The following is a 22,140-nucleotide window of genomic DNA, read 5'->3' on the forward strand; positions in this document are numbered from 1 at the left end:
ATTCCTAACAGCTATTTAAGCAGGTCTTCCTCCCTGGCCCCGCCCTTCCTTCCGCCTTTCCTCCTTTGTCATTCACGCACTTAGCTCATAAGGGTCGCTTCACATGGCACTGAGGACCCAGTGATGTCTTTTCTCCCCTATACAATTCTAGGGCCCTCAAGGGCAAAGAACATACTGTACTCATTAACGTATTTACCGTCGGGCTCACTAAGTGTTTGGTGAATGAATACATGAACTCAGTGCTCTTATTTACATACCTGTTGGTTTGTTCTACGCTTTCTTCCTAGAATAATTTCTTTCTTCATTTCCAGCGATCCCAATTCTACTTAACTGCAAACTAGGCTCAATTTCACCTTCTCTTTAAAATCATTCCTGATTATTTCTTTTTCTGTGACATTTTTTCTCCGTTTAAATTTGTCATACAATCAGTCTATCTTTGGATTACATCCTTTCTGCTAGCCTTCTACCCAACGAAATTTAAAGTCCTTTTGCGTCTTCCCGTTTTTTTCTCAACACTCAGAATACTTAGTGGTGGGACTTCCCTGGCGGTCCAGTAGTTAGGACTCCAGCTTCCACTGCCAGGGGCTCGGGTTTGATCCCCGGTCGGGGAACTAAGATCCCCGCAAGCTGAGTGGTGCAGACAAAAAAAAAAAAAAAAAAACACTTAGTGGTGCTGGAAATATATGTAATTTTGTAAAAATAAATATGTGCTGGTGTGAGAGGAAAAATGAGCACATTACTTGGCAAACGCACACACTATAGGTACACCTATGTCTCCTGAAACCTAAGGACTGAAAGATACTTAATGTTTATACAAAAATCAAGAGACGGGACTAAGTCGTATTTCCATCTGGCCTAAAACAGAAAAGCCTTCAATGACCCATCCTCCTCTGAACAACATTCGGAATTCGGTATCAGCATCTAAGATGGCAGTAACGGTTTGAAATCACAGATTGGTAGGTAGCCTTTAAAAAGATGTCTCTGCATGTACACACTACTACATTTCAAACAGACAGCCAACAAGGACCTACTGTATAGCCCAGGGAACTCTGGTCAATATTCTGTAATAACCTAAACGGGAGAAGAATGTGAAAAAGGATACATGTATGTGTATAACGGAATCACTCTGCTGTACACCGGGAACTAAAAAAACACTGTGAATCAACTAGACTCCAATGTAAGATACAAGTTAATAAAAATAAAAAGATGTCTGGTGTGCAGCGAGTACCATCCCTGGCTAGCGTCTGTCGGTACTTACTGCCTGTTTTAGCGGGCAGCCCGGGGCCAAGGGCTTTCCTGCCGAAGGGCAGACCACTCACTGTACCTCTCTTGCCTGCAGAAGGGAGCACTTTGGAATCTTCCCCCAGTAGTCGTCATCAGGAACGAGTTTGTCATCCATTAGTCGGTAAATGCAGTTGGTTTCTATTATGGCCGTTTCATAGAGCTCATCTTCCTTTGGGTCTCCAGCAGCTTTGGGGTAAGAACGGGAAGAGGACATTATGTTTCCCACTGGAGGGAGGCTGGTTTGGGAGAAGGAAGCAGGCGAGGAGGAAAGGTAGGCAAGTCTCATTCTCTGAGATGCAGTAAACGCTTACACTGGTAACTGGTTTGGCCGCCCAGAAGCTTCCAGAAGTCTTTGGCTGCATGAGTGTGTGTGTTAATTCCTTCTTCGATAGTTTGGATATACGTAGCTCTACAACCAAGTTCCCTCTTGGTCTGAATTAAACTTGCGAGTTCTGAGGCCTAAAAAGAGAGAGGGACGCAGTTACCTGCGCAGACAAGCCCACGGTCAGAGGGAGGGGCAACGCTGAAGTCAGAGCAGAGAGGCAGCGTGTCTGGAAGGAAAACCTTGTGACCACAGGGTCCGAGGGCACTGGCGGCTGGGGACTGTCTAAAAGTCAAGAAAATGGAACGAAAGGACTGGGGGCATCCATTCTTTACAGCAACACCTGTCCATCTTCAAATTCAAAAGATCATTCATGAAGATTTTAAGAATACCCATCCCATTACTCAGCCACATAAAAGAACAAAACCATGCCATTTGCAGCAACATGGATTCAACTAGAGATGATTATACTAAGTGAAGTAAGTCAGAAAGAGAAAGACAAATACCATATGATATCACTTACATGTGGAATCTAAACTATGACACAAATGAACCTCTCTACAAAACAGAAATTAACTCACAGACATAGAGCACAGACTTGTGGTTGCCAAGGGCGAGGGGGCGGGTGGGGGAGGGATGGAGTAGGAGTGTGGGATAAGCAGATGCAAACCATCATATAGAGGATGGATAAAAAACAAGGTCCTACTGTAGAGCACAGGGAACTACATTCAACAGCCTGTGATAAACCGTCATGGAAAAGAAGATGGAAGAGTATATATATGTATAACTGAATCACCTTGCTGTACAGCAGAAATTAACACAACACTGTAAATCAACTCGACTTCAATTAAAAATAAATAAATAAAGGGGAAAGAAAACCCCAAATAAAAATACCCACTCCCTGGTCTTCTCCCACTAAAGTCTCATTCAATAGACTCATTCAATAGATCCACAGCAGGACTTCCTAGACACCTAGGATAAACAACTTGGAAGTGATGGGCCAGTTCTTTTTCTCCACAGAAGGAAGGATGAAGCAGAACTTCCAACCTGGAGGCACAGGTCAGACTCCTTTTAAAACATCCCCCTTAAGCACTTACTAGGAGCTCGTTTCAGAGACCTTCTGGACGATAAACACGCCTGTCCCCTCTCGCCTGAATGAAACACTGGACGTTTAAGCAGCTTTCTGGGGATCTGGCCACTGGAAGAACATTCTACCTGTGTCTAAAGGAGATGCAAAACGAGACCACTTTCGTTCCTCAGATACCGACCTTCGCCTTCTCTATGACGTTGGCAAACTCTCCGACCCACAGGAAGCAGTGGTGGGGGGACAGCACGAGGAAGCAGTCCCCGCTGTTGAGGGAAGAAGCGCGAGGTTCCACCAGCCGCGTCTGCACGTGTCTTCTTCCTGAGCACGAGGCACAGGGTCACCGTCTCCCCCGAGACGAGCACTGTCCCGCAGCCCCGGCAGGGCCGACCCGGAAGCACCCCGCGTCCGAAGCATCCCCGCCCCCGACTTCCCATCCTGAACAGCCTCATCTGTTCACGTGAGTTCCCATGACCCAGGGCACTTAGAGGCATAGCCTCGTCGATGACCTTCCCTGGTGGCAGGTTCCCAGAGGTCACCATGTTTCCCAGGACCATTAGCAGTGTCCCTTGACAGAACGTGAATAGATTAATTAAGGTTCCCTCCCCCAGGGACACCAGCAAACACCTCCTTTCCCCTCCCCCACTCATCTCCTGATCTCTCTCCACTCAGCCCACCTCCTACACTTAACAGCCTCTGCGGGCCGGGGCAAGGCGAGGGCCTTCAGAGAGCCTCTGCATCCTTGGGAGTTCTTCTCTAAACCGAAAACTTTGAGTCTGGAGAGGACTCAGCTCAGAGGGAAGCACTGCCTTGTGCAGGTTCCAACTCCTCCTAAACGGTTTCAATCTTTCCACAATCACACTGATGGTGTAGTCTCTGCGCCACAACGTAGGAACAGAGGCGGGTGGTGTGCACTTTTCACGGGTCTTTTAAATACACTAGAAAGGACAGTGGCCACGCAGATACACCCTGCCAACCCCCAGCGAAGCAGAGGACAGGTCATGCTTTTCTTGAGCATTAATTTACAGCAGTGCCGCCCGAGGCAGCTAAGTCACTGGGGCAGAGCCAGAGCCCCCCTGGTTGTGGGTTAGGGCTCCTTGCTACAGGGAGAGAGGGAGGGAAGGAAGAAAGGAAAAGAGATAGAGGAAGAGAGAGAGAGGGAGAGAGACAGGGAGGGAGGGAGGGAAGAGAGAGAGAAAGAAGGAAGGAAAGGGAGGAAGGAAGACAGGGAGGAAGAAAGCAAAAGAGGTTGAGAAAGAGAGAAAGAGAGAAAGAGAGAAAGAGAGAGGGGCGGAGGGGGTGCCTGGTGACCCCATGCAGTGTGCGGCCGGGGCCACGGGAAGCGGAGCAGCAGCAGAAGCTGAGGTTCTGGAATCAGACAGACCAGGGTTCAAAGCCAGCCCTGCTGCTCAGCCGCTGCTGGGGCCTCGGGCGCATCGGGAAGCGCTACCACGCGGGCGTAATATTTCCCACCTAGTGGGATTCTGTAACGTTGATGTGAGATGAGGTGGCACCCGGTGGGCTCTCCAAAAGCATGCGTTCCCTTCTCCTTCGGGCAAGTAGGGGGAAGTCAGGCCTCCCGATGTTACCAGACTAAAATCCCTGGTCGTGTGTCATTCTCTCTGCCGCTCTAAATACCTTTAATCTGTAACAGCATCAGCTTTTTGTAGGGCACCGCGCTGTTGTTGGAATTCTGTTCCGTCAGGTTGACGCTCCGCAGGCTGACGTTGCTGAAGTTTTCTTTGCTGGCTAATCCCGCCAGGGTGACTTCTGAGAAGTTGGAGCTGGCGGACACTGGGAGGGTCAAAGGAGGAAACACAGTGCAGGGGAAGCAAGACATTCAGGAGAAATGACGGTGTTTACACCCAGCGATCGTGCATAAGTGACTCACTCCTGTTTTCCTTTCAAGTTAATCCTGATGGGGAAAGCATACTCCAGTCTGATTAACTATGCAGTGAAGCTTGTGTTAGGAATTAAACATAGGATTGAAAGTGTAAATGCTTGCTGGAGAGTGTCACCCTGGCCATGCAGAGAGACAAGAACTGAGTGGCCCTGTGGACCAGCCACATCAGTATAAAATCAGGAGCTGGACTCGCGCTGCAGTTCCACTAAAGCTGTTATCGTTCCTCACGGTGTTAGATGCTGAAAACGCATTCCTAAGGGAGACTGTTAGACATCTTCCATCCAAAGTCTTTATATGCAGAAAAGCAGGCACCTTGTAGGCATGGTTTAGTTCTCATCTTTCTCTGGAGGCTAAGTGAACAACTACATGATCTCTTGAGATCACCTGCTCTCAGATTTAAGATTGTAACAAGATGCTGGATTTTCAGTGTGGACCAACAAATGTACATGTGTCCCCAAAAAGTGGAGATACAGTTAAAGTACATAAAACTTGTGCCAAGAAACCTCTATTTCTCCAGCTCATTGTTTAAAGAACTATGCATATGCTAGAGAGAAACTCAGAAAATTATTTTGCTGGGATGAGGTTCGAACACTGAAGAAATATAACACTACCTGACAACTCGTATGGCATAGAGATTTCGTAATATCTTATTTAGTAAACCAGTTATAATGGAAAGACTCAACCACTTCATCCAAAGACTATTTCTAAAAATAAACTTTAGTAAGTAGGTTTATGAGCACTATAGGAAAATAAAAATGACAGCAAGAATCTTCCGAATAACAAGATTATGCATGCCATTAGCTCCGCTGGGAAAACCAGTCTGAGAACCGGGGAGCCCCACAGGACCAGGCAGATAAAAGCCGAAGGTTTAGCCTGAAGTGGGATGAAAACCTCGGGCCTGCTCCCACGCTCCATTCACTGCCCCATCCCACTCTCCCGACTCCCCCACAGCCCACATCCCAGCTCCAAGGAGCCCGAGGGTCCTGCCCAAAACAATGTGAAGAGCACCGGTTTCTGCATTAATTAATAATGCAGAAACAGAGATTTGGGACACTTGCCCATGAGAGAGCGAATCATTTGCTCTAGAATAAGATCAAGTGAAGAATTGCTGTGTTTGGAAATGGGTTGAATTGCAAAGCCCAGCAACCTCCCTTTCCTCCAACCTCTTGAAAGCAAACTCGACAAAACAGGATAATTTGATGTCTGTGAATAGATGGGCCACACTGCAAGCCTTTCTGTTCCAAGCAGTTTCTGCAGGTGTGCACGTGTGTGTACAGACTTGCTCATTTTTCTTGCATGAGAGTCTCTGGGCGCTGTCATTGGCCTTTGCGAGGCAGGGAAAGGAGAGGACAGAGTCACCTGCTCCCCGGTTCCCGAGCGCACAGCTGGGGATGGCCCTGATACTCACTCTTTTCGACTTTCATACGCTTTGATTCCACGAAGGCCACGTTCAGTCTCTGCTCCGTGTACCCCTGGAGGAGATCTTCCCTTGCCGCCAGCATCTTCAGGGGGTTTTTGGAAGCCTGAACCCGGCGCTTGGGCCTCACTGCACGCTTGTGCTCAGCCACAGAGGATGTCAACCTAAGAGGCAGAGCAGAGCTGGTGTGGCCTGGGGCTGCAGTGTCACCCACGCCTGGTGGCTTGCGTGTGTCTGAGCTGAAGCAGTGGGTGCCGCGATTTTAGTTCTTGACTTCGTTATAATAGTACAGTTCCTCCCCTCCCATCACCCCTCCACTGAGGATCTCGGAGGTGGGAGACTGAAGCCCATTTAGTTCCACATGCCAGCCCACGCCTGGAGCCCCGCTCTTACCACGCCCCGTGGTCTCCAGCTGGAGGAGCGGCCAGTGCCTCTGGGGCAGCCCATCCCCCTCCTGGACAGCCCTGAAGGGTGCGGTCCTTCCCTCTCACCGCACCCACAACACGCTGATCACTACTTCTCCTGCCGGAATAGGACCACCTCTCCTCCTTTGGGCTCCAGTAAGCCCTCCGCGGATGGACAGCCAGCCACCGCTTCCTGATTTAACCCTCTCTCCACCAGACTCAGCTTCCTCTCCATGCAAGTTTCCCAGTTCCCTCCCCAAGTTCCCCATCACTGAGCCTCCTCTCGACCCACTGCCCCCTCTGGAAAATAAGCATTATTTTGAAAAATATATTGAAATAAAAGAGGCCCACAAAACCAACTATGACCCTCACACACGCACACTCAGCTCTCTGGGGCAGAAGACCAGACACCGGGAGAGGGGTGGACCCAGTCACATGGTTTCCCAGCAGATTCCAGCTGCTTTTAATGTCTTAAGTGCATGGATCTCTGTACCTGGAGGTCCTCTTTCATACAGAACATTGTCGTGTGTGTGTGTGTTTGTGTGTGTGTGTGTGTGTGTGTGTGTGTGAACATACATATCAATGTTTGAATTACATGTAACCATGTAAACAATATTTGGGTGAGGAGAAGACTGAGCAATGGTTCACTACCAATGTATGCAAATACCCAAAATATTACTTCAAGGTGGGGAATGGCAAATTGTTCATTTTCTTAAGGTAGCAAATTGAAAAAAACTGAACACATTGAAAACTGCAAAACAGGTATCAGGAGCAGCTTAAGGAAACATTTACGATAACCACGCAGACTTCCGGAAGAGACGGGCACTCTGAAAAATTTGTGGGCAACAGATACACGTGGTGGATGGCCGTGGGGTTATTAGCTCACCCAGCACACTCTCCCTGCTTCTCGTAAGAGCTCCTTGACTTTCCTTTGGGGGAACCATCTCCCTCCATGCCCTGTCCCCTACCCTGGCTCCGGAGGGGGATCCAAAGACCACCCACTGCTGGCCAATCAGCATCTTCCATCCCCTTGGCCACAATGATGGCTGTAGGGCTGGATGCAAACCCAAGAAAATCAAGCCTGGAACTTCTTCTGGGAAGGCTGGGCAGGTCAGCTGCCTGTGCTGGCGGTGGCCAAGGAGATGGGATATAAATCCGGAGTGAGGGGTGACCATCTACCACGTGGTGACAGCCTGACTGAGAGGAAAGCCAGCCTAAAGGAACCAGGTGCGAGAGACCTCATTCTGAGCCCCCGGAACCTGAGTTCATGCCTGCGCTTTTCAAGGGGTGAACCTGTAACTCCCTCCACGCCTCTCTTCTGCTGAAGCCAGCTGGACTTGGCTTTCTTTGTGGCAGTCACAACCAAGGGAATCCTAACACCAGGAACACTCTTTGGTGGTTTAGTCACGTTCCTGCATGAAGAGGGACCCTGGGACATCACTGAGAAAACCCTCAGATCTATTGATCTTATCAATGATTGCAAATTAAGTAACACGTTTCATTGATTTTCCAGTTAGCTGTATTCATTAAAGCCCAGGTGATCCAAACAGTTTGCAAAGTTGAGTAAGAATTTGACATGTCAAATGAAGAAAGGCATAGAAATTTCTGCTAACCAGTGTTCATAAAGTCTGCAAAACAATATTTGAGTGACGTGATAAACACAGTCACTTTATTTTTATGGACCAGGCATGTGGTGGGGATGCAAGGCTTTCTGCCGGAGGGAACGTCTGTCCTGGGTACGCAAGCTCTATCTAGCCCAGTGTCTGGTTCTAGAGAATAGTGATTTTGAGACGGGCTGGGACCTGGGACCTGAGACCCTTTGCTGCAGGGCTTGCACCTGGACACACGCCTCTCCTCAAGCAACAAAATACAAAAAACGATAAGGGACTAAAAATAACTGTGCATGTGCAATTGGGCCAAATTATGGACAAAGGATACAGAAAGACCAAAAAACCCAACTGCTGCTTCTGAAGAGCAGAGAGCAAAAACAGGGTACCAGGAGCCAAAGCAGGGCACTGCCCATGCCCTATACGCACACCACCACCGAAGGGGTGGGCAAGCCACCTAAGCCACGCCTCCAGCCCGACCCCTGGACCCGCCCCTGCCCTCTCCCCATATAAGGAAGCAGCTCACCCCCCTCGGGGAGCGAGCAAGGGAACCTGTTACTTGTTCTCTCTCGCCCCTGCTGCAGCAGGGGTCCCAATAAAGCCCTGCCTGAATTTCTTGTCTGGCCTCTTATCAATTTCTATTGACTGGGGGAGGCCAAGAACCCTGGTTGGTATCAGGCTGGCTGTAATGAAGTTCTATCGCAGAAGGAGGTAACAGTGAGAGAAGATTCTCGAGGAAGTGCTGTGTGGAGACCAGTGAAGGAATCCGTGCTCCAGGGGTGAAAGATGGGAAACGAAATAACTCACTTGGGGGCATAAGGGTCGAAAATGACATCAAAGTCCTCGTCCAGCTCCACGGGGCTTCTCGGTAGAGCAGAATCCATGCTGCGGTAGAACTTGGCAAAGGTTTCCTCATCGTCCGGCTTCATCACCTCTTTCACGGATTTCCCGGTGACGGTGAGGACCGTTTCTTGCATCCCACCAACTACCGACAAACAAGCAAATCAATGACCTGAGATTTGTGTAAAAACATGACTCCAACTATGCTTCACTGAATCTTAAAAATGATTTTCTTCCCGCTAAGGTCCAGGAGTGGAGCAAACGTGACAGGGCTGTCCAGGGTTCTGTAGATGCTTCCTGGGTATCAGCTGGCTTCTCAGGAGAGGACTTCCCGTCTGAACAGAGCGTGCACTGTGAGTGCTAGGAGGGATGGAGGCTCCAGCACACCGGGAATTTCTGAACCTGCTCTTTTTGCTCTTTTGGACGCAGAACTAGCTCAGCCTCGTTCTAGATCAGGGCTTGGTGAAAACTTTTCCTGCAAAGGGTCACGTAGTAAATATTTTAGGCTTTGCACGGGAGTCTATTTGACCTGTGTTGCCCCTTACATGACCCTGCTGCTATAGTACAAAAGCAACTACTACCAATATGCTAAGGAATGGGCACGACTGTGTTCCAATAAAACTTTATTTACAAAAAGAGGAGGTGAGCTGGATTAGTTTGCCGACCCCCGGGCTAGATCACCGTTACCTGTAGGTAATGAACTCTGACTCGTTTGCATTCTTTGCCTTGCCAGCTTTGTTGTTATGTTACACTTTTTTGTATTGAAATCTTTATTTATTCACTAGAAATTTCTTTTAGAAATCATTTGTGATTATAATAGCAGCTGCTACCTTACTGGAAATTGACATATACGACTGAAAGTTTATCAGGCCCAAGTTCACGTTGATTTCGTGTAATAATCTGCTTTCAGGGTTAAAGGCAAAATTACCGAGTCTACAATCCTGATTGGATGACATCCCAAGGGTTTATTTACTTCTTTTTCATAAATTTATTTATTAATTGATTTTATTTTTGGCCGCGTTGGGTCTTCGTTGCTACGGGCGGGCTTTCTCTAGTTGCAACGAGCAGGGGCTACTCTTCGTTGCTGTGCACGGGCTTCTCTTTGAGGTGGCTTCTCTTGTTGGGGAGCATGGGCTCTAGGCACGCAGGCTTCAGTAGTTGTGCCGTGTGGGCTCAGTAGTGGCTCGCAGGCTGTAGAGCGCAGGCTCAGTAGTTGTGGCTCACGGGCCCAGCCGCTCCGCGGCACGTGGGATCTTCCCGGACCAGGGCTCAAACCCGTGTCCCCTGCATTGGCAGGCGGATTCTTAACCACTGCGCCAACAGGGAAGTCCATCCCAAGGGTTTAGATCCAGGAACAAATGTGTTATTGGGGGCTCCCTACCGAGTTCATTACCAAGTGAACCAGAGTTTGGTAATCTAATCAATGTTGACCAATAACTTCATTTCTTAAAACCTAACAACAAAGATAATGCTTACAGTATGAACTGGTGACGTCATAATAGAAGACAATTTAGCTGAGGAGAAAAAGCAATCCGGGATTTAGAGACTCTGAGAGCAGGGCAGGTGTTCCTAGGCTTCCTGAGCTACCCACTGAAACCCGAGTCACACTGGCCACAAGCACATGAACCCAAGCTTCCCTCTGGCTCCTGGCGTGTACCTTTGTTATTCAGCCTTCTCAGAAAGGTTTCCAGCCTGTCCAACTTGAGGTCTGATTCTAATTGCATGTCTGGTCTGGCTTCGATATCTAGACAAGTAGAAAACACAGGTGAGAGAAGCACGGAGGGCTCTTCTGATAACAGACCTCTTGGCCCATTGGGTGCCTGGTGACTCACCTTCCAGGGGTCTGGAAACTGGCGTGGTGCCCCTCGTTCTACTGCAGATAGGGGACGCTACTGGGGTGATGGCAGTGGGGGACGCCAGACCTGCAGAGCAGACAAAGGAGCTATTGAGCATCTGAGGAAACTTCCGGAAGTTCCCAGGACCCTAAGGGATGGCCACGAGTCCCAATGGAGATCTAACAATTGACAGAATTTACACACACGCGTGGGACACACATATGTGCATCTGGCAGGGACCGTGCCCACACGTGCAGGACACCTGCCAATGGAGACAGGGTTTTACTGCTTCTAAGGCCTGCAGCGGCTGTCAGGCTGCCATTCCACACTGAACCACGAAGACACGAAGGCAACCAGAATGTCCTCGAACAGATGAAACGGTGACGTCTGGAGGCTTTGGGGGCAGTGGAGGTAGCTGAAGAGCAAGTATACAGTCGTCCCTTGGTATCCACAAGGGATTGGTTCCAGGACGCCCGTGGGTACCAAAATCCATGGATGCTCAAGTCCCTTATACACAATGGCAGATTTGCATACAGTCTACGTACACCCTCCCCTATACTCTAGACCATCTCTGGATGCCTCATTATACCTAAGACAACGTAAATGCTGTGCAAAGAGCCGAGGTGGCAAACTCCAGTTCTGCTTTTGGGAATTCTCTGGAGTTAAAATTGTTTTTTGATCACGGTTGGTTGAATTCGTGGCTGCGGAACGCGAGGATGCGGACGGTCAGTTGTTTCTGCACCATCCCCGCAGAGGATGGGGGAGACTGGGCCTGCCACGCCGGCCGGGAAGTGCCCCGCGGTGTCCCTCCCAGCTGAGAGGACATGGGGACAGTCTGGCCTTTGGGGGCGTCACTCAGAGTGTGGTCCTATTAGGCAATAGTGCAGAGGGTGCTAAGCTTTGTAAGAAAGGCACAAGAGGAACCATCTGTACTGATCTGTGACTGTTGGAGGATCGTACCCATGTCAGGTGTGGCTGGGAGCTAGGGACATGCTTCCACCTGCGTCTACCAAGAAGCAGGATGGGGAATCTTTCAACGGAGAAATGGTAAAAGACACATGAGAGGGAAAGACAGACGTTCCAGCCTGAAGAAGGCATCTGATTAGAATAAGAAACCTTAATAAAGACAAAGATGAGTATTCTTCCCTAACCTTAGGAGGGATTCGAAAGGGAAGTAATTAGTTACAAAGAACAAAATGAGACCTTAATATTCTTTGTCTCTGTGTGTAAGAAACGAGAAACCCTTAGGTGACGTTGCCACGTTAAGTATCGCTCCGAGAACCACAAAGGGAGAATATGCAAATCACTGTCACTTACAGGGAAAGAGAATCACTGAAGTGAACGGATCTGCCCCTCCCTCCCGTGAGGTGGAGCGGGATGTGCTACAGCATAAAATTTTTAAGGAAAAATACTGAAATGCAGTTTACAACTTAAATTTTAGGTGATATTCCAGAAGTACTTCTCAACATGTACGTATACTTCCTTAATGATGTCAACAACATTTTAAAAAATTATTTCTTTACCGGAACTGCAAAGGGTTTGTATCCGTGAGAAAGTCAACTTTCTTGAAAGATGCTCAAAGGATAAGTAAACTTTGGTATCACCGGCTGGGACCTGCCAGGAGGGTGCGTAAGAGGCACGGGAAGATTTCATGAGCACAGAGGGTCACTAACTCTGAAGCCAATCAAACAGGCCTGACTCGAGCCGACCAGGACACCGGCCCCTCATGCTGTCGCGGCGCGCCCTGCTGCCTGTTCAGGCTGCAGTGCGGAGCTCCCAGAGGTGGACCAGCTCCTTCCTGGAGAGATTTAGGGTTCGGCCATAGTGGGGGAGGGCACACAGATTTAAATTTCACCATGTTAAAACAAAACAAAGCATTCCCCACACCTCTTTTCAGTGAATTCTACAGGCAATAACCAGTCACCTGCTCTCTTCAGGAACATTTCACATCTCTCTTACTCAAAGGTGCACTTTAAGTACCTTCCTTCCAGGAGAATTCTAGAATACCACAGAAATCTGTGGCGTCCTCACTGTTATGTAGCGTCTAGGAATTAGAAAAAGGGAGACAGTCCTGGCGAGGCTGGGGAGAAGAGAGTGCTCTGGGGTGAGAGAATGAAAATCAGGGTACGGCACGCCTCTTGGCAACTCGCAGGTACACAGTAACCCGAGGGGATGGGAAACCTTGGTGGCTACAGCGTGGGGACTACTAATTCTTTGGCGAGTGTAGGACATTGGACGCCCTATCACTGCAAATCCGAAAGAGCGGTGACTGAGTGAAACACATCGCTGTGTAGGTGGTAACAAATATTAGAAAAACAGGGTACAGTATTTCCATTAGATTGAAAGTACAAGAAAATCATTTCCTGAGCAAAGTCACATCGCACCCGTTAAATCAAGATCCCTGACTTATTCAGAAACACGTGAACGTGAACTCAGCCACTAAGGGAGAGGAACATCTCTGACTTTACTCTCTAAACCTGTCTAAGAGCAAAGCTACTTCCTCTGACATTCCTGTGGACAAGGGCAGTGGTATCTGGTAGTAAGGGCCCGACTTCAAATAAATTACCATCTCTTCAGATGGAAGAGGAAAGAGGAAACCAAAGTGAAAAGTCATCAGGATAAAAGCCTGGGCTAGAAGCTGGCAGGTCTGAGCTCCAGTTCAAGTTCTCAGCTCGAGTTCTTCTTAACCAACGTGGGCCTTAATCTGCTTTAGTTAACATGGGGATGGGGGTCATGTAAAGTATACAGAACATATTCAAATGCCACCTCATTCTGAGAGTAAATTATCTTCTGTTATCCTTGACAATTCCAAGCAAAGTTAATAAATTTGTTACAAAGGGTTTTTCCACCAAGATCTAGGTTCATCTCAGTTCGGGGCTTTTCCCTCCCTCCTTCCCTTCCTTTCTCTCTCCCTCCCTGCCTCCCTCCTTTCCTTCTGCAAATATTTATCATGAGCCTACAATGAGCTAGGCATGGTCTTTGAGTGAGGATCCTGAAAGGTTTTGAGGAAAGCCAACTGCAAACCGAGAAAGCAGACGCCAATGGAAGTTAACTCTACCTGAACGTGAAAACCTTTATCACTAAGTTAAGAAATGTGCTTAAGCCACAGCTTAGAAAATGAAGGTACGTGCACGCAGGTGAACAAGGACCCCAGATTTTAACCGTCTCCTACAGGATGTGGAGCCCCTCAGCTCTCTGGTGACTTCTAACCACGTGATTCGTCACTTTCATACATCTTTGGATTCCCCTCTGCAAATTAGTTCCAAGAGCTCAGCTGCAGGGAAACTGCCCCTCTGTAGGGAACTCTCACTTCCCTGTGGAAGTGGATCCATCCTTTGGACAGCTATTAAAACATCGCTGGAAACGGGGCTTCCGAAGCCAGGGAACTCTGGCTTGATGGAAAGAGACCTGGGAATTACCCTAAAAGGGAGAAGACAGAAACTCCTCCTTCATTGAGAAAAAGGCTTATTTGGGTGAACTGACTGCCAGATGGCAAGAAAATGTAAATAATTTCAAAGCAACGACAGGAAAGGACTAAGATTTGTTAGCAGAGTTGCAAAATCGCTTTTGAAACCTGGGCTCCATCTCCAAATGGCTGTTTTGAAACGTGACTAATTGCATTACGCGTCTGACGTCGAAGATGACGGAGTCTGTAGGAAAAGGCTTTTGGTAGGAATATCTCACAAAACCTACCCAGAAAACGCGTGCACAATTTCAGTGAGAGTGAAAGCCAGAACGGACTAAGGTAAGGCCTCATTTTTCACACTGAGCCCTCCCCGGCCACGTCCCCTCCGTGGGCGGGGGTGGGGGGGTGGGGGGGGCGACGGAGCGCGGACACGCATCCTGACCTCGCTTCACCATCCTGCCGGCCACGGTAAACTGGGTGGAGTCGTTGGCTGCCCCTCGGCCTCTGGTCTTCCAGGCGTCCTCTCTCACGGTGATGAGCTGCTTCCTCTCTTCAATCGTCATCTGGCTCTCTCGACTTTCTGTGACCCGCTGTTTACCCAGAAGAAAACAGGAGAGCAAATCACAGAGACAGAAGCGTTAGCGCGCAGCCCCCCGTGAACTGAGAAGCAGGCAGAGCGCAGCCGTGCGTCGTCCCCACACGTCCCAGCTGTTCTCGCTGAAATAGGCTGGGCTTGGGTTAGAGATCGCCTCCACCAACGCGGGAACTGGAGGTTAGAACTTTGTTTTTCACTTATTTGTTTGCAACGCTGGAATATCAAAATGATACTCTGTAAAAAGAAACAAAACTAGACTGTCTTCCCGCCATGAATTTTACAGGGTTTTAAAGTTGCTCTGTTTTACTTATCTAGTTAAACGCAGTTGACTAGGACTCTCTATCCATTATACTCACAAAGAGCACGGTGGGTCTAGAAAATCTTACCCTCTTAAGTTCACGAGGAACATGGTCAATCATAAAGGAAGGAAAGCTGATTAGGGGAGGATGTGCTATCAGAAGGCTTCCTGGAACTCGCGTGCTTTTTCCTAGAGCAACTATGTTACACGGGCAGTTAGGCAACCAGGTCAAGCCCATAAAAGTGACTTTTAAGTCACAGAATATCTGACACTGGGTTGTGCTATAGAGATAACCTACATACATAGTAACAGTTCCACCTAAAAAAGGCATTCAAATGCTTCTAATTGGGGTTCTGGAGATAGGTGCCTCTTCAATTTCTAAGCGGTTGGTGACACTCATTTGGCCTAAAAGGCAGAAGCTGGAGGTGGTGGGTGACTTGAGGGAGACCAGGAAAGGAGGCGGATGGGCAGGAAGGAGGCCGAGGACGGAGCCGAGGACCAGTGCAGAGGAAGGGGCGTGGCCGGGAGAGTGGTTGACCGTAGCACCGGGCCCGGGAGGTGCTGGAATGCTGGCTGGAGAAAGTCTCCTTTCTCTCCTCCTTCGCCCGTCCCTCCTTTCACTACAAAATCCCCCTGGGTATGGGGGTGGGGCACACAGGGGGAGGGCAGGAGCCGTGGAAGCTAGTGCAGAGGAAAGAAAAGCATCGTCCCCAGAACAGAAAGAGCTTCTCTCTCCAGGTCCTTCCTACTCATGAGTGGTGAGATGACCCTAATTCCAAGTAATTCTCTGAATCACAGGCCCTTATAAACTATGAGGTGGACCTGCTAGGAAAACCTCATCAAAATTCAGAAAAGAGGATAAGTTTTCTTGGAAAATGAAGTTTCAGGAGTGAATTTTAATCAAATCAATAGGACACGAGCCTTAAAATATTTTCAAAAACATATAAAGTGCCAAGAAAGTTTTCTTCTCCGCAGATCCAGACATCACCAGTGCTATGGTGAGCTCAGCGAAATCTTCAGAGCCCTGGTGCCCGGGGAAGTGTGGTTCATGACTCAGAAAAATGGTGTCCCCGGATCAACAATTCCATTTCCCAAGGCACCTGGATTCTCCCGCAGCTCCAGGGAGAGCGTGATGCACGGAAGCCCTGGGATGATACAGGTGTCCCAGGATTCAAAGTGTCCGGTGGTGCCAGATCTACGTTAAGGAGCACGCTTTCCACTCACCTCTAAATGATGTTGTTCAGCATAAACGTTTTTGCTTCTCTAGAAGTTTCACCTTAACTTTGCCACTTAGTAGGGTTGGTCTAGAGGCCCCTGATTCCCCTTATCTGACTTTAAATGGTTCTATAATGCAGTAAGATATATATATCTTATATATATGTATATATATCTTGTATATATATCATATGCGTGCGTTATATGTATGAATATACACAGTTTATTTATTCCCTTTAGAAATTAATAGAATGTATCACAAGTTGCTATTAAATTTTAGAACTCAAAATGTGAAAACAGGCAAGATAGACATCTTCGTCTATGTACTTTTTTTTTTTTTTTAGCTTAAAACTTCATGATTGTCTTGTCTTGCTTTTCCCTTCGAAGGTTTTCTTTCCTCATTTAGAGAAGGACATAATACATAGTATAGTAAGCACTGTGCCATTTTTCAGGTTTTCCTAGGTTTAGCCGATGATATTTAGGATTGACTGGGAGAGTAAGGGAGTTGGGGCATAATATGAATAGAAGCCCTACCCAGTCTATCTTTAACTCTTTCAAATATAGATCTCATGAACGTGATGCAGAAAGATGGGGAGGGAGAGAGAGGGAATGAGAGAGAGAGAGAAGGAGAAAAGAAGAAGGAGAAGAAGAAGAGGGAGAAGAAGGAGAAGGGGAAGGAGAAGGGGAGGAGAAGGCAGTGAAACAGTTGGGAGGAAACGAGGGTCTTAGGGATGGACAGAGCCTCGGCAGGACACAGCTAGAAACTGTGCAAAGGGTTGAGCTGCAAGAATGTTCTCAGCTTACCATACTGCTGCTGATGGATTTGCCTCTGTACACCTGAGAAATCACTGTGCAAATCTCACTAAGCGTTTCCGACACCAGAGGTGATACACGAAACAGAACTAACATGTGTGACTAGGATTAGTGCAGATCTAAGGGTAAAATTCTTCCATAAGTGGAGAGCTTCAGATAGAAAATACTGTGATCTGACTTTTAAGTTTTTAATCTTAATTACCTCTAGTGAAACTACATGACAGGAAGAAATCACAGAATCACGTGTTAAGAGAAATAAGGTACAGAGACAAATCGTCACTTCTCAGTTTTCAAAAATGCTATCACCATTTCGAATCCTGTGCACTGTTATGGGAATTGAGCTCTGCCATCTCTTTAAGTGATTTCCATCCGCCACCAGTGCCCAGAGCCTCACGTGGCCTGAACAAAACATGGAAAAAGATCTCAACTAGGTTTGGACCTCAAAGTGACTATAATCTGACCTTGCCACCCTTTCCCAGCAACTAAGATGAAAGGAAGGGAACAAGGAAAATCTTATTCTGCTACAGCCCTGAGGCATGTGAGGAAGAAGAAAACGTGGGTTGAGGACTGACAAGAGACAAATAGTCCATTAGGCAGAGCTTGTGTTTAAATGCTCTGTCTCCCTCTCTGAGCCCCTGCACTGTTGGATATCTATACCAGGGCTGCTGGAGGAAAGGCTCTCCAGGAACACTGAGGAGCTAGTGCCCCATCACTGGTATGTAAAACATTTATCTGGGAAAATTGTCCAGAAGTAAAAATATAGGATTTTTAGGCCATTTTAATTTTGAAGTGATAAGACATAGATTGCCTCTGGTAAATGTTATTTTTCTTTAAACTTAAAAATATATGGAGAGATAGTCCATGTTCATGGATGGGGAGATGCCATCTTGTCAAGATGTCAGTTCTTTCCAACTTGACTTATAGATTTGGTGCGATTCTAATCAAAATCCCAGCAAGTTATTTTGTGGGTATTGATTAACAGACAAGTTTATATGGAGGAGCAAAAGACCCAGATTAGCCAACACAATATTGAAGGGGAAGAAGAAAGTCAGAAGACTGACACTCCCCAACTTCAAGACTTACTGTAAAGCTACTACAAAAGTACCATTACTACCAAGACAGGGTGGTACTAGTGAAAAAACACACAAATAGATCAAGAGAACAGAGTAGAGAGCCCAGAAATATACCCACACAAATATGCTCAACTAATCTTTGAAAGAAGCAAAGGTAATACACTGGAGAAAAGACAGTCTTTTCATAGTCTTTTCAACAAATGACTGGACATCCACAGGCAAAACAGAAGAATCTAGACACAGGTTTTGTACCCTTCACAAAAATTAACTCAAAATGGCTCACAGACCTAAATGTAAAATGCAAAACTATAAAATTTGTAGATCACATAGAAAAAAATCTAGATGAGCCTGGGTTCCGTGATGACTTTTTGGATACAACACTAAATGCATGATCCATGAAAGAAAGAGCTAAGAAGCTGGACTTCACTGAAATTAAAACCTTTTGCTCTGTGAAAGACACTGTCAAGGGAATGAGAAGACAAGCCACACGCTGGGAGAAAATATTTGCAAAAGACATATCTGATAAAGAACTGCTATCCAAACTATACAAAGAACTCTCAAAACTCAACAAGAAGAAAACAACCAATTTAAAAATGGGCAAACGATCTGAACAGACACTTCACCAAAGAAGATGTACAGATGAAAAGATGTTCAACATCCTATGTCATCAGGAAAATGCTAATTAAGACAACAAGATACTTCTACACACCTATCAGAATGGCCAAAATCCACTGACACCACCAAATGCTGGCGAGGCTGTGGAGCAACAGGAACCCTCATCACTGCTGGTGGGAGTGCAAAATGGCGCCACCACTTTGGAAGACAGTTCAGCAGTTTCTTACAAAACTAAACATACTCTTACCATAAGATCCAGCAATCATACTCTTTGATATCCAAATGAGTTGAAAACTTATGCCCACACAAAAACCTGCAATGGATGTTTATAGCAGTTTAATTCACAATTGCCAAAACTTGGAAGCAAGCAAGATGACCTTCAGTGAGCAAATGGATAAACTGGTCCATCCAGACAAGGACGATTATTTAGTGGTAAAAAGAAGTGAGTTATCAAGCCATGAAAATACAGGGGGGAAACTTAAATGCATATTACTAACTGAAAGAAGCCAATCTGAAAAGGCTATATGCTGTACGATTCTAACAATATGACATTCTGGAAAAGACCAAAACTGTGGAGACAGTAAAAATATCAGTGGTTGCCAAGGGAAGGGGTGGGGGGAAGAGGCAGGGATGAAGAGGCAGAGCACAGAGGGTTTTTGTTTTCTGTTTGTTTTTTTTTTTTTTTGGGCCGCGCTCCACGGCACATGGGATCTTAGTTCCTGGACCAAGGATCGAACCTGCACCCCCTGCAGTGCAAGTGTGGAGTGTCAACCACTGGACCGCCAGGGAAGTCCCCACAGAGGGTTTTCAGGGCAGTGAAACTACTCTGTATGATGTTACAATGATGGATACACGTCATTATACATTTGTCAAAATCCAGAGAATGTACGACACCAAGAGTGAACCCAAATATAAATGATGGGCCCTGAGGGATGACAACTTGTCAACTGTAATGAACATGCCATGGGTGGGGTACGCTGATAAGGGGGGGGGTTGTGGGGGGGGGGGGGTTAGGGGAAGTCTCTGCACTTCCTGCTCAATTTTGCTGTGACCCTAAAACTGCTCTAAAAAGTAAAGTCTATAAAAAAAAAGCATACCATATATATATATATATATATATACACGACATGTGTATTATATAATATACATAAGTTATATTTAAAGACTTGAGTAACATATCTTTTCTTTTAAAGTCTCACGTTGGCTTATTTAGAAGCAAACAGGCATTTCCCCCCTTAGTGATGGGACAGCAGGTCCGCTCCAGATTTCAGCCTCTTTTTTGGGGTGGACCCCAGCTGGCAATGCAGGGCTGGGCTCCCACAGACCCACATCCCTAACTTCAGAGGAAAGGCATTAAGAAGAGTGAGGGAAAGGCCGCCTTCGGGAGAGAAACGGGGAGTTCCTGCTTGTGAAGATGCCAGATGAAGCCGGGAGGACCCAGCAGACCCTTCCTCTGGCTGAAACCCTGTGCCTCTCCCTCAAAGACCTGTTTGGCCACCACTAGTCCTAAAGGAACAGAACAGTCATGAGACTTCTAGTTGGAGGCCACCTGAGAGGCGTGGTCCCAGGGCTGGTGAGGAGACAGAAACCCTAAGAGGGGAGTGACCGGCCAGGTCCCCCAGACGGAAGGCAACTAGCACCTGGGGCTCGCGGCAAAGGGGATGCGGCCACTGTTTCTAGCTGCTTTGACCCCAGGGACATTCCAAGGGGAGTAACAATCACTGGTACTTTTAGCTTCAAGCATCATCACATATCAGGTACCAATGTATCATATCAGCCCAGGCTAGGTCTCCCTTCTGTGGCGGGGTTCGGACGGGGTGCAGTGGAGGTGGAGAGTGGGGAAGGAGGGCTGTGGTTGCCATGCCAACAGCACCATGGCAGCTAGCTCCCATCAGGACCGCCTCTTCCATCCTGTCTCTTCCACGCCCCAAAGCACCTGGGCCACCTCCTCCTACTTTATCAAGATAGCCCCGGGGTCCTTTCTTGGGCTCCTGACTCAATTTAGGATATAAACCTTGGAGATTAAAATGGGGGACTTTCCTCTTCAACCAATTACGTGACTATGAGATGAATTAACACCATAGGTCTCCCTAGGGGTCTGAGCGAAAGTTGAGGTGTGGGTGACTGACCCTAAATATATGAAGTAGCAATTACATCTGCGCGCGCACACACACACACACACACACAGAAATGCAGCAGGAGTTACTTCCCCAAATGAAACAAGTTTCTCCCTGCTGCTCAGAAATTGCAATGAGGCTTAATACGTGTAGGCAATTCCTCACCTGATTAATAGATACAAAAGACAGGTATTTATGGGCAGCAGGTATAGCAGGAGAATAAGTAGAAGCATATACAGGTTCCTATAGAGCAAAGCAAGAGGATTAGAGGTGAAAAGAGAAGATTTATCACAGCGGGGTGGGGAAGGGGGAGGGACAAAAACAAGGATTTCTCTCACAGAAAGTTAATTTACTCATTGCAATTTCAATTCGCTTCCCAAAAGAGTCCGTCCTACTTATTTTTTTAGAATGCTAACAGAAATCCCCACATAAGCACAGTAAATAGACCCAAGTCAGCTCTGTGCAGTAATTGAGTTACTGGCAAGATTACTGCAGTTTACAGAAGATATTCCGTGACATACAGGGGAACCCTGACTTCCATGGACCGTTTTAACATCGAATATAAAATATCTTCTTCAACGTCTTTCAAGTTTTTTCACTCTACGGTTGAAACAAAATTTCAGGAAACAGGATAGCGCTCCACTCTGGATCAAGGTGGCATCTTGCCTCGGGATAAGAAAACCAAACAGAGAGGGGCGCCAAGGGGAACCGTCGGGGATGAGAGTTACACGTGGCGAGGAGATCTACGCGAGAGTCAGGCTTACCCAGAGCAGATTAGAAACGGCATTATCATCTGTCAATGCTCCTTCTTCCTACAGGTTAAAACAAATAGGAGACACTGCAGAGGGCTGGAAGGGTAGGATCGGGTTACGGTGTCACAGTCATCTTCGAGAACTCTGTGCTGGGTTCCAGGAAAAGCATGCACATGCCCACACGGTCGGGTGGCACAAACACCAAGTGAACTCATCACTCGTCAGTGGGATAATAATCTTTAATTTGGGGGTCATACCAACAGCCTTCCTGGCCCTCTTAGCCTGGTTCCTTCAACTGACTTCACGCTCTTGAATTGGGATTTCGAATTTCAATGACAGAGCCAATCAGGACACGAATGTGGCGGACTGATCTTCCTAGAATTTTCAAGGACTTGTTCTGGGGACAGCACAGACCTTAGCTTGATTCACGCTGATGGAAGCAGAGCCAGATATCAAATCCTGGTCTGTGACTCAGCTGTGGACTCGGGGCTGTAACCACAAACTCTATACAGGGTTTTTATTTCCTGAAAAAGTCTGAAACACTGATGATTATCTTGACC

At 47.2% G+C, this 22,140-nt stretch overlaps 1 protein-coding gene across 18 annotated transcripts in view; it reads right to left on the bottom strand.

Moving 5' to 3' along the window:
* SVIL (supervillin) overlaps positions 1-22,140 on the bottom strand; it is a 235,557-nt gene that overhangs the window by 24,031 nt on the left and 189,386 nt on the right. For 15 of the 18 annotated variants that reach the window (XM_027122059.1, XM_027122060.1, XM_027122050.1 and 12 more), the window contains 10 exons: positions 21,593-21,640; positions 14,545-14,692; positions 10,694-10,783; positions 10,519-10,605; positions 8,829-9,006; positions 6,002-6,174; positions 4,329-4,484; positions 2,875-3,011; positions 1,596-1,743; positions 1,325-1,470 (listed from right to left, as the gene is read on the bottom strand). In XM_027122059.1, coding sequence (XP_026977860.1) covers positions 1,325-1,470; positions 1,596-1,743; positions 2,875-3,011; positions 4,329-4,484; positions 6,002-6,174; positions 8,829-9,006; positions 10,519-10,605; positions 10,694-10,783; positions 14,545-14,692; positions 21,593-21,640 — 1,311 coding nt within the window. The remainder of the gene's footprint in view (positions 1-1,324; positions 1,471-1,595; positions 1,744-2,874; positions 3,012-4,328; positions 4,485-6,001; positions 6,175-8,828; positions 9,007-10,518; positions 10,606-10,693; positions 10,784-14,544; positions 14,693-21,592; positions 21,641-22,140) is intronic. The other 3 variants (XM_027122061.1, XM_027122067.1, XM_027122068.1) reach the window with 1 other exon arrangement.

The sequence above is a fragment of the Aethalodelphis obliquidens genome, unplaced genomic scaffold (genome assembly GCF_003676395.1).
Source record: "Aethalodelphis obliquidens isolate GAN/ISIS:26980383/991018 unplaced genomic scaffold, ASM367639v1 scaffold23, whole genome shotgun sequence".
NCBI lineage: Eukaryota > Metazoa > Chordata > Mammalia > Artiodactyla > Delphinidae > Aethalodelphis > Aethalodelphis obliquidens.